The sequence below is a fragment of the Mytilus californianus genome, unplaced genomic scaffold (assembly GCF_021869535.1).
Source record: "Mytilus californianus isolate M0D057914Y unplaced genomic scaffold, xbMytCali1.0.p SCAF_15, whole genome shotgun sequence".
Lineage (NCBI taxonomy): Eukaryota > Metazoa > Mollusca > Bivalvia > Mytilida > Mytilidae > Mytilus > Mytilus californianus.
Window position 1 is genome coordinate 14,074,137 of NW_026262637.1, and position 13,656 is coordinate 14,087,792.

Consider the following 13,656-nt stretch of genomic DNA (forward strand, 5'->3'; position numbering starts at 1 on the left):
ATCAGTTCTCTGATAAACAGTAAGAGACTGAACCGATTTATGTCCTTTCACTGCCATTATTTGAGATTGATTAAACATACCTTTTTTGTCAATATTGTTGCTCCTGTCGCACGAATGGAATGGTTTGTGTAAATTTTGGAAAGTTTAGCCCCCTTACTCAACTTCGTCATGAATTTTGCCAGTGGTTTTTCTCCTAATCGAGAGTTACAGTACCAAACTGTATCGTCATCACTGAACAATTCCTTCGGGGTCTGCCACAAACTAGTGCATAAAGGATGAAGTTTGCTGATGTACTTTTTAAAAGATTTGACGGGACAAAAGGGTGATCCAGGGAACTCGGGCATAACACCTGATGTTGATTCTCTATCATTACCTCTATGATTTTTAGTTAGTTCATCTTCACACTTTCAGACATATTTAAGGCCAGTCTTTGGATCATTTCAAACTTCAAAAGTTGCTTTTTTCATTCCTTGCATAATTTCCTGTGATCTTCTACATAAATATAGTCTAATGTCAAACTGCACTTTGTTCAAAAAAGCTTCTGGCGCGTCAAGGATCATGATAATAGATTCATAAATTTTCTTACGATCAGGCTCATTAATAACTGGATTGTGGACAACACTGCCTTTCCCTATCCGTTTCAACTCGGCAAGCGCGGCCTTTAAACACTCATTAGCATCAGAAAATTCCGTGTCCTTTATGATATCCATCTTGCGGTTGTATGGGACACCATGAAGATGTCTGTTAAGAGCATGTCTGATGTTTTCGAACGATGTTGCTTTGTAGTGTTCACCGTCTTGTTTACGTGTGTTCATGTAAAAATGTCCCAACACTTCGTTCGGTTTTACTGCGTCAAATTCCTCGAAATTTTCGTCCTGATCAGTTGCTTTCAAATATGCTTTAAGTGTTCGTGCTGCCTTTTGATTACTTTTTATCGTAACTTTTGCATTAATCAGCATTTCTTTTTTCAATCTCGTCTGCTGTTAGGGAAGCAACCGTTTTGTCGCCATTTTGTAATTTTGTGTTGTGTGCATAGAACGATAACTCTACCGTTGACAGGGTATTGCTAAAACAGTTACCAGGTATAAGAAATACACGGTCTTTGTCAGGGTATTGCTAAAACATTGACCGGGTATAAGAAATACATGGTCTTCACGTGGTGCTAATTATGAACAGGGATTGGTTGATTTATTCAGAGATGGGGTAAAAGTTAACAATTATAGGTCAAAGTATGCATGGTTATATTGTTGAAGCATATATCCTAATAATTTTGAGGTAAGGGATACCATTTACCATTTTCAGAGTTCATGTTTTCCAATCATAATTTTTTGTAAGGGGAATGGTGCTTACTACAAAGTCACTGAACTTTGAACATTAACAAACTTTTTTTGACCGTTAGAGTCACGGATAGGTTAATTTACCATAGACATAATTCCTACTTTCTATTCTTATTCAACGAGAAGGATTTATCACATACATGTTACTGGACATTTAAAAGTTAACACAGGCCAAACCGGAAATTATCACACTATATAGTAACCTGATTTTTGGTGGGATTGTGTGTTGCTCAATCTTAACTTTAAGTATACTTTGTTGTGGACTATTCTGAAGTCTTTGTTACTTGACCATGTTGACTGTGTACCTGCTCATTGTACTTTTTCTAAATATAATAAGAACAGGTGAAAATTCCAAATATTTGATTAATCATATTTTCCTATATACAATATGTCACTTATGTGCCTTTTTTGAATACATAAATAAGCATCTTAGTTTCATTTTGCCTTATTCTCATTGGAAGGACACATGACTTTTCTGAATATTTGATAATGGTATTTTGTTATATGCAAATTCTCAATATTTCTTGGACAAAAATATGGGCAATTTACTTGATGGATTTTCTTTCAAAGATATGGAAGACAATCTCCATAAGTACTGATCTCAATTAAAGACACTTTGTAGTTAATGGATATCTTTTTGCATGAGAAAATAAATCCTTATCAAAAATTTACTTTTACTATTCTTTTACTCCAATATCGAAAAACAAATTTTATTTCCCATTTTAAGTTGGAATGTCAAATCACGTATTAAGTTAAAGAGCATTGAGTACCAAATATTCCAGGTGTATACTGTGGTACGCATAACGCGTGTTTATATAAATAAGAAGATGTGGATTGAGTGCCAATGAGACAACTCTCCATCCAAGTTAGTCTACATTAGACTCATCAGTGACGCTCGAATCAACGGATTTGGAAGGTTAAATCAAGTATGAAGTTGAAGAGAATTGAAAACCAAATATTCATAAGAGTTTTGCCAAATACGGTTACGGTAATCTATGTCTTAGTGTAGAAAATATTTATTGTTTCGAATAATTAAACAGTTTGTAAACAATAAGTTTAATAAAATGATCGTATCAATGATATTTTATGTCAACACAAAAATGCTGACTACTGTGCTGCCGATATTTTCGAGAAATAAAAGTCCACTAGCAGTGGAATTGACCAAGTGGTATATAAATTCATCAAAGATACCAAGCTTATAATTTTGTAACGACAGAATTTAGTCCACCTAAACATATCAGTGACGCTCAACTCAAAATAGTTGGAAGGCCAAATCATGTATAAAGTTTAAAAGCATTGAGAACCAAAAATTCCAAACAATTTGGCTAAATACGGCAAAGTTTGATTATGCCTGCGGTTAGTGTCTCAAATAATTCAACAATTTGTAAACAGTAAATTTATAAAAATGGTCGTATTATTAATCAAAACAAAAAGGTGTACTTCTGGGTTGGTTATACCCTCGTACAAAGAAACGTCCACCAGGAGTGGCATCTCTCCAGTGGTTGTAAGCATACATATAGATATCAGGATTATAACTTGGTAACGCGAGACGCTCGGTTTATCTATACGTAAGACGCGTTAGTGACTCTGAAATCTACATGTACAGATTGGGAAGGCCAAATGAAGTATGAAGTTGATGATCATTGAATTGAGAACCAAAAATTCCAAAATGTTTTGCCAAATACGGCTTAGGCAATCTATGCCTTAGGGTAGAAAATCCTAAGTGTTTCAAATGATTCAGCAATTTGCGCGTTTTTTTATTTGATTTGATCTGGAAGACGGAAAAGCGACACACAAAAACAGGTCTCCTTTTTTAGTATCATAAATGCCATTTGTTTTAGTGTAAACAACATTTATTACGAAATTCATGTGACATTTATTCGCTAGAATATGATTCAAAACGGAAAATCGACCATTTGAATACAGTTGTTAATAATCAGTTGTAAAAAAGATGCGGAATATACCGAAGGGAGAATCAAACCTGTAGTGATATTATAATCGTTATATATGTTCCCAGCAAAAAATAGTCGGTCACATCAAGATTTATAGCTGTATGTTAGCTAGAAAGGATGAAAGGAGTGATCAAACATATTTGATAGTACAGACGACATGAACCACCAACACTCATCTCCAAATACAAAAGACATACAAACAAAAACAAAAAACAAATGGTTTACTTTGTACAACGCAAACATGTGGTTGGATAAAACCAGTTTTAACGTGCACACAGACCTCAAACTTTGTCAATCTAGATCATATCAACAAAAGTTGTCTGATTGGTTATAAGACAAATATTCGTTAAACACCAAAACACAAATTTGATTAATTACAGGACAACGTAAGGCCTTTTTCATGGACAAAATACATACCTTATACTTGTACTTAGCTATAAAAGGCCCTGGATGACAAACTGTGAATTGTTTGGAAAGAAACAGCCAACAGCCTGAAGTATACTTATCAATAATCAAATAACAAGTATAGTAGAGCAGATAGCAACAAAAAACAACCCCTGGATTACATGGTCTGGGACAGACAAATACAGAATATGGCGGAGTTTAACATGTTTGTGAGCTTTCAACCCTCCCAGAAACTGACTCAGAGTTGTAACAACGCAAGAACAAACTGTCAAAAATAGTTGGATAGGGCTTGACTCATGAGATTGATACTAAACACTTGGCTAATACCAGAAAGATAAAGCACAGTAAGAACCGATTGAAGAGTACTCACAGATACTGATAAATAGTTTAAAGCCCAATCTTCAGTATGTTTTCCTAGATTACAATATCAATGAGTATTCCTCCAACAGATTTTCCCTACGTCTAATTTGTAATTTTGTACGATTGAATGGTTCTTTCTGACACTTTTCATGTGCACGTAGTAAACATTTTGAAAGACATTCTTTAAAAATATATTCCTATACTGTGTTTTATAGAACAATGCATCAAGGTCATAAACATTAAGATCAATATCATATATACCTGTATGAATATCGTATAAATAGTTTTCTGATAACGTTTATATCACCATTTCGAACACTGATTATTTATCTAGATATCAGTTAACTGACTTTCTTTTGTTCAAATGTGCTGTTATCCAAATAGTCTTCTGTTTACAAATGGAACATAGTCTCAGATTGAGAAAATTTACTTTGTTACATAAAGTGATATGCGTTGATATATATGAAGCCCATCCTTTCCTATATATACATATTTTTGCAGTTTGCTGTTTTCAACATTTAAATATACCACCCCATATTATAGTTTGTTGTATATTTGATACCTTTATAAACGACTCAGTCCTACTGTACACTTGGAGATCTGACAACCAAGGTTAGCCGTCACAATAACAAAAGAACACGAGGGTGTTTAGGCTACCTCATGGTATCCCAGTAACATACTTCTTAAAGGCGAACTGTAGCTTAAATCAGGATTTAAATTAGGGTAATACCATTAGCAACCCTGGGGTATTAAACTTTGGCTGTTATGATCTTCGTTTTATAATTCTTTTTTTAAATGTATTATGGCCCTAGTCTATTTCATTATTCAAACAATACATAACAAACATATATCTTTCAAACTTCACCCGCGTATGGAACATACATTTCTCAAATCATACGATATTCAAGTTCTTACCGCTGCTACTCAGACTTCGGTGTCTGAGCAAAAAATTAATAAGCCTGAGTTTTGTCATATATCGTCTCATCTTTTTTTTCAAAACGTTCATCGGAAAATTACTAAGACCTAATATATAAATATTCAGTGTACCCTTCACAAACAATACAAGATGGTCTGGAAAAAGATAGGCGAGGATACCAAATGGACATATATGCATGATTTAGAACTAGCTGTCAGTAACTGCGAGCACTCTCAGATCTGTACTTAATGACTTTTTGTTGTTGGGAGGTATAAGTACCCTGCCACGTCCACTCTGTGTTTTTGTTAGATGTATTTTTATTTGTATCCATTTGATGAGTTAAGCCTTTTTCAACTGATTTTTATAGTTTGTTCTTATGTTGTACTGTTACACCACTGTCCCAGGTTATGTGGGAGGGTTGGCGCCTTCAAACTAGTTTAACCCCACCACATTCTGTATGTACCTGTCCCAAGTCAGGAGCCTGTAATTCAGTAGTTGTCGTTTGTTGCTGTGTAACATATATGTTTTTCGTTCATTATTTTGTTCATAAACTAGGCCGTTAGTTTTCTCGTTTGAATTGTTTTACATTTGTCATTTCGGGGCCTTTTACAGCTGACTATGCGGTATTAGCTTTGCTCATTGTTGAAGCCGTCGGTGACCTATAGTTGTTAATTTCTGTGTCATTTTTAAGTTTCTTTTGGTCGTATGACTTTTGACTTGACTCTGTATTTATGCATCCCGCAATCGGGTTTTTGACTTTTTAACTTTGGGAATTCTGGACGTGCAGTTCGGATGCAAAGGGTTTTACAGTGTTGTTTCCAGTTTGTTTACCCTTGTATTTCTCTTTTATTGATTTTCACTTTATCGACAAAGTGTATACTATAAACAGTATGTACTATCAACGACAAAACCTTTTTTTTGTTGGTGACGTCATTGTTTAATTTACGTCACTAATGAGTCTTTTGTAGACGAAACGCGCGTCTGGAGTAAACAATTCTGGTATTAGCATCTATGATGAGTTATTACTATTTACTACACCTTTTTTGTTTGCGTCTTTGTTAGATTAATTATGTTTGTTTGAATTTTTTAGTCAGTTGTGTTGTATGCCTGTGATGTATGTTAATACAGTTTTGACTGCTGGATCCTAATTATTGTCACATCAACCTATTATGTCTGTTTGTGTAGCTTACCCAATTTTGTCAATATATCGGAACTGTAAACAACTGTCATACAAGTGGGAGGTTTAGCTTGCTATAAAACTAGGTCTAAACCACCTTTTCCTTCGGAAAATGCCTTCACCAAATCAGGGATATGACAGTTGTTTTTCACTTGTTCCGTTGATTGATAGCGTTTGATTTTGTTAGTTTTTATGGACTTCGTCTTTGATTTTGAGTTCAGTATTTTTGTTTTACATTTGTTTTTCTATAACAATGTGTTGCAAAAGTGTGATGTTTTTCAGTAGTTTCACTGCATAAAGTTAGCCTGGCTGTTATCAGTTTTGTTTTTCAGATATGGTAATCTCAATTACACTTACGTATACCTTGTATTCCTATTTTTACAGTTGATAAACGGTTTGTCTTGTCTAATATGTTGATGCAGGGAAACGTAAATTCCTTTCATTGTAAATCTTTTTAGCGTACGTATTTTTTTGTAAGTAGTTCGGTCTTCATCCCACCTTTTCCATTATCGAGCTTTGTTCACATTTGACTAGTTCGACAGGTATATATTTAAATCATGTCAAATAGTGACGATGATGTTCAGCATTCAGAGTTCCGTTTGTCTCCCACATATGCTTTATCTTTATTCTGGCAGAAGTTGGACAGTGCTTTAGTTAAGCACAAACAGTCAATAATAGAAAGGTATCTTTCAACCGTCCTGCTAGACCTTCTCACACATTCCACCACAAGTTCACGTTGGAGGCAAATGGCAGGCAGCATGATAGTAACTCGTCCCGCCAAGAAGAGATTGACAGAGTAATGTCTTTATTGGAGCTAGGTGCGTACGATTCGGTCAAAAAGTGCTTGAGCAGAGTCAGAAGGAGTTACTACAAAAAGCACAGCTATTTGTATTGAGGGTAAATCTGGTTGGAGTGTGGTAGCAGAGTATAATAACGACCCTTAAACCAACAACACCGACGACGGTACTATGTTGAGACATGCTGAATATCGGGCAAACAATAAGAAGAGAAAAAGCAACGGAAAGGAATAGAGACAGTCTTTATCTTAAGATAACAGGAGTAACTGAGCTTTACGTGGGCCGGGTGCAAAACATACAGATGGAACACCTAGATATACATCTCAATCCGGGAAACTGGTGTACACCCTGTAAGAGTATACGAAAAAGCCAGGCCATTGCACCTACACCTGTCCCAAGAAAGTTAAACTGAAACCAGTCAGCTTGATAAGATATGAAAGTATACATTTTTTTTCATGTGATGAAAGTTATGAATATAATAATTTTGGTTAGCACATTGAATCTTTGTTTTACGTCGGAGGTTTAAAGACAAATTTTGCTTTTTAGACGTTTTGAAACCCTACAGTTTCGTTCTAAATGTTACTTCCAGAAATTATGTAATTCATTTTTTTTTTACAGTCCGTATTTGAAAAACTGTCGTTATTATAATTTGCATGCTTTATGTGTCGAAGACGGCTTTAACAAGCTGCTTGACAATGGAGCTGTTTCAGAATTAAGGTAACTGGGGTGTCCAAAGTCCCAAGTCAGGAACCTCTGGCTTTATTAGTCTTGGGTGTTTTTTAATTTTGGTTCATTCATATGTTCGGAGTTTAGCAGCTGCAGCCCGCCTTCGGGTGCGGAATTACCTGGCTGCGTTGAAGAACCATTGGTGGCCTTGGGCTGTTTTCTGCTCGATCTTTGGTCGGGTTGTTATCTCTTTGACACATTCCCCGTTTACATCCTCAATTCTACACAAGGGAAACTTAATTTTTCCTTACATAGGAAACATTAAATGATAGAAATGGTTAAAATTCATTGAGATAATTTCTTTTCATAAATACTTCCGAAATATCAAATAAAAGTAGGGTGTTACGGGCGTTATTTTCTTGAAAAATAAAAAAAAAGTCCTATGAAATTTAGTATCATTACCTGATTTTTTCTGAAATTTGGATACACTTAACGACACTTAATGTGACATTTCAAGTTTAATGTGTTTCTGTTGTATATTGAATTATACTTGGTAAAATATTTATAAACTAAAAAATATTTTGCAACATGCCCTGAAGGGATGCTCAGAAAAAAACCCACCCAATCTACCTTAAAAGATCAAATTCCTTTCATTGTCAACCCTTTAACTGTTTCAGTTAAATATCACTTAATTCTAGCCATGTCGTCATTGAGTTTGTTGATAAGCAAACTATTAAATTCTAGGGTTTGCATAAAGCTTTACCATTGATAATTGAACGAGGATTTAAGTTCAAATTGATTTTAAACAAAAATCATCAACAATATTTCGGATTTGCATGGACATTTGGTTCTTAGTAAGACATTTTGTTTTTCGTTTACCACCTTTCGGTTTATTCACCGCAAGGCATTTGTTTTTTTTTTAATTCTAAGGCCGTTAGTGAAATTCTGGAGTTCTCAAGGCCAGAGGGTAACCATGTATCTAGATGACGCCTGGGGCATTGATTCAGACTTTAAGTCTGGTAAATTGTTAGCTTTTAATTAACTGAGGAAAGATCTTTTAATGACAGGTTTTTTCATGAACAAGGCCATGATCATATTGAAACCCATTAACACACTTTTGGGTTAGATTTTGTTTTATGATTTTAACTCTTGTTCATTAAAAATTTCACAAGAAAAACTTGACCAATGTTTTCACTTGCACTGAAAATTATTGACCTCCTTTCATTTTAATTTATTGATCCTTTAAAATAACACTGTAGCGAGATCTTTTAACTATGTCTTCATGTCTGGCACTGACATTGAATTTGTTTTTATCTAGATATGTATGGTACAAAATGAACACTTTTGTTTCTACATCTTGTGATACTTATATTTTGGCATTGCACAAGGTGATGTTTTTTCTGACTGTTTATGTGGTATTTACACTAATCCACCGTCCTCAGTCAATATACATCTTTTAGGTCAATATATCCTCGTATCGATATAATATTTTTTATGTATAATACAAACATATTTTATACAGTTAGACAGGTAAAATCAACTTGTATGAACATCGACTAATTTCTTTGACCTTTACAGTCACAGATATGTTCATTTGTCATAGACGGAATGAATGTTTTCGATTTCTATTCACCGACCACGGCTTATCACATAACTGTTACTGGTTATTTAATAGTTGCTACAGGCCAAGCCGGAAATTCTCACACTATATTGTAACCTGATTTGATTGGACTGCGTTTTGCTCAATCTTAGCTTTTTAGTATACTTTGTTGGGGACTATTCTTAAGTCTTTGTTACTTGACAGTGTAAATACTCCTTGCACATTTTTTTTAAATATAAGAAGAACAGGTAAAATATTCAAATATTTGATTAATCATATTTTCCTATATATACAATATGTCACGTATGTGGCTTTTTGTAATACATAGATAAGCATGTTATTGTCTTGTCTTATTCCAATTTCAAGGACAGATGACTTTTCTGAAGATGTGATAATGGTATATTGTTATGCATATTGTAAATATTTTTAATTTTTCGAACAAACATATTGTAAATAACTTGATGAATTTTCTTTGAAAGTTATGTAAGACACTGGCAAAGCTTTGATAATTTGTAGTTAACGGATATTTTATTGCCTTAGAAAAAATCCCAAGCGAAAATTTACTTTTACTATTCTATTTCTTCAGACGATTATATTTCCCTCTTTAAGTCTGTTTAAAAATATATATGCATTATAATTGTCTCCCTTTGAACAGCAAAATAAATGCCAAAAAATGGTTCACGACTGAATCTTGTAATAAGTACAATAATTAAAGCTTATCTATTTTAGCAAAATAAAAAGAATTAACAAAAATAACGAACTCAGAAATTTCTGTTGAAGAGTCACGAACGTATCCGTTATCACAGAATACCAAAAACACAGAGCAACAATGATCTAAATATATTGTCTTGTCTCCAGAACAAAGTTATTGCAAAACCAGACAAATCTCCGAAACATTTAGGTCAAGCTGAATTTCTACACTAAGTTTTTCAAACCATCAGACAACTTTTATTTAAGCAGAACTTGTGTTGGATCTTAATCCATATTCAGTTCTAATATGAGCTATAGGTCCTGTCATAAAATACGAGAAACATTTAATTCTAAGTGTCAGTGCCAAATTGCTAGAAATGTTTAGCTGTTCAGAACAATATCCTTAACATTTCCTTCTACAAATCTATAAAGACCAGTGATGAAGTTTATTTAATCATTATTGCAATCCTATCGTTTCCTATATTTGAACCCATGGATTCCAATTTTTTGTTATATTTTTGTAACATGACAGCCTTAGTATTTTTCAATTTTCAGTATTATATCTAAAGTGTACTATATTGGGACAGATTCCAAGCAAAATGTAGGCATTCGAATAACCATAATGAATAACAATCAACAAATGTGTATTTTATCATCTCTTATCATTAAAACACAACATGAAAAATGTGTAATTTAATAAGTTAACATGGTTAAGAGACACAGAAAAACAAACATGCAAATATTATAATATGAGACAGTGAAAAGATATGATATCTATAAGAATGTGACCAGATAAATATATCAACCAATAGATGGACACTATTTTTATTTATTTTTTTTTTGTATTTAAAAAAAGTTCGTATTGATTCAACAAGCTTTGCTAGCCATCATTTCTGATATATATGACACCCAGCGTCATAGGTTTGGCTGTTTTTCGTAAACTAGAGATAATGGCATTACATAAGCGTACACTGATAATGTTTTTCCTTATCATACGTATAACAATCATGATGTAGGGTCATTTCAGTCCATGAAACATTCACTAGTTACTCTGGGATATTAAACTTTGGCTGTTATGAACTTCGTTTTATGATATTTTTTTTTACAAAATTCATAATGGACTTCATTTTTCAAAACCATACATAACGATACCATTATATAATACTTTGTTATAAAATATAATATTTAAGTAAAGTTTCACAATACAAAGTTATCATATAAGCCATTATAATGAAATATTGCGTCTTTTGCTTTCTTTCTTTTATCAATTTTTCTTCCCTGATTTATACTGCATTGTATTGTATTTTCAATTTCAATCACATTATATGTCTTTGTCATTTGACGTACGGTTTGTCTTTTTTAATAAATTGAGCCGGGGAATATTATGGTGTGTTTTGTGAGCATTCATCGGTAATGTTGGACTTGTTTTTTTTAATATCAGAAAATAATTTATAATGTTTATGTATATCTTTCCGATCGTTTGAAATATATTTGCTTTCTAACTACAATGTTTTCAGTCCAGTTTAACTAAATATACGTATAAAAATTCTGAACCACATTTAAGTTCTAATGATGTCTATTGTAGAGACTGCTTGTATCTGCTATACTATTTCACTTTTAAAATTGCATGATTTGTTGATTCTCTGAACAATGTTTTTAGAAAAGAGTTTGAATCAAAAGATAATTTTAGTTGTACTTTTGTACATATGTATCGACAAAAATAAGTATATGTTTGTTGGGAGAAAGGGATACGGTGTATCAATTCATAACATAAACATGAAAATGATATTTTAAGATTTTCAATATTATTGGCCTCGAGCATCGCTGAAAAGATAATAATTGTTGAAATGTGGATCTTATGTAGTAAATAAACTCATCATAGATACCAGGATTAAAATTCTGTACACCAGACGCGCGTTAAGTCTACAAAATTCTTATCAGTGACGCGCGAATAAAAAAAAAGATTAAAAGGCCAAATAAAGTACGAAGTTGAAGAGCATTCCGAAAGGATTTACCAAATAGATACCGTTACTGTTATTATATAAATCCTACAATCTTGACAAAACCAAAGACTGATGAACATCGCTTTAATACTATGTTTGCTCCAGAAGGCCTACAAAAAAAGAGCTGAGCTGTAATGATTTCCATTTTGTATGAGCTTTTGTTACAAAATTGAGGTGTATATGTACTTTAAACCTTCCTGTTATCGAGTTTGAAAGCTTTTAATTTTCAAGCTCTTAAACAATTTTCTTATCGGTTGCAAATATTTCATTTCTTGGCCATTGAAAAATAAAAAAAAAGAAGTATTTTCTAATTTTTTTAATGTGAGCAATCGTCATGTCATGTAATGAAATGAAACTTTCGTGAATAAAAAATGATAAGATTTAAGATCTACATGAAAAGTATAATGGAACAGACATGTGATTCAATTAAGTGTTAAGCAGGAACCAACACAGTAAAGACTAAAATCAGTGTAATGAAGACCTCGTTAATACTAAAATAAAGAGATCAAATTGATTCATTTACGGTAAAAATCGACTTTTCATTACCGTACGAGAAAATCTTTTCTGTACATTTGCAGTTTGTATAGTAAGGAATGTACATGCAGTGATTACTGTACTTTCGGATTAATATATATTTTTTAAATTCCGTATTTATCGGTAAATATTTACAAAATTGATATTAAACTTGTATAACTTTTATACATTTATAGTACCGATGCACACTTTGTTTTTGAATCTATGTTTATGTAAGAATAGCGACTACTTACAACTAATTGTTATATTAATATTCTATATTTACAGATGATGAATGAACACAGAAATCTAAAGCGAGCATTTAAAAAGATGGATTGTCAAAACAGAGGTTATCTCAGTGTAATGGATTTCAAAAAGGTTTTGACAAGCTGCAAAGTCAGCTTTAGCAATGAAGATTTTTACCATATCCTCTCCGAACTTGACCATAACATGACTGGAAAAATATCATATCAGGATTTTCTTACAACTTTCATGAATGCAAATATATAGAATAAGTAGAAATAGTGAAGACTTAAATCTGAAGTTCCCTTTTTGGTGCATTGTTTAAGCAAGAAATAGTTTTGTTATGATGAATTTTTCAGCAATTTAAAAGAAAGGTTCAGATAGCATTTAGCAAAAAAAAATTTATAGAATCAGTATAGTTGCAAATAATACATCTGCTTAGTTTCTACACATTCGTACTCCACTTCAGGACAGTTCTTTTCAAACTGGTCTTCAAATTTCTTTCTGTGCCAAACCAAAAAAATAAATGGCAGATGATATAAAAATGATGTAATCTGTTATGATGTTATGATACTGTTAATTTTGTTTAGATATTGTTATGTTTTTATTATTTAATAGTCAAATATTTTTGTTAACTTATACTGTGATAATACGTGTTTTTGTAATGTTTCATTGTTATATGTACGTCTATTTCATTGTAATGTTCGTATTATCTTTTTAAGATAGGTAGATACATTTTTTAGCAGATTTGCATTTTTTTTTAATCGTAAAAAAAATTAAAAGCATTTAGGAGAAAGTCTATTAAGATTTAAACCATAGAATTACAAAACACAACATACATTCGTCAAACAACTTTAGTACTTGTTTAAATTGGTTTAGTTTTGACTTTTAATGATAAGCTTATTTCTCATTGATACTCCTATTTTATAACCTACTTAACAATAATAAAGTAGTACAATTATACCATAGATATTTTTGTTATTGAATTTATTTCTGA

The 13,656-nt window shown here is 32.5% G+C and overlaps 1 protein-coding gene across 6 annotated transcripts in view; it reads left to right on the plus strand.

The window, feature by feature from the left end:
• LOC127725466 (EF-hand calcium-binding domain-containing protein 6-like) overlaps positions 1 to 13,069 on the plus strand; it is an 83,516-nt gene extending 70,447 nt beyond the window's left edge. For 4 of the 6 annotated variants that reach the window (XM_052232439.1, XM_052232446.1, XM_052232442.1 and 1 more), the window contains one exon: positions 12,705 to 13,069. In XM_052232439.1, coding sequence (XP_052088399.1) covers positions 12,705 to 12,926 — 222 coding nt within the window. In that variant the 3' untranslated portion in view covers positions 12,927 to 13,069. The remainder of the gene's footprint in view (positions 1 to 12,704) is intronic. The other 2 variants (XM_052232453.1, XM_052232452.1) reach the window with 2 other exon arrangements.
• Positions 13,070 to 13,656: the final 587 nt, after the last annotated feature.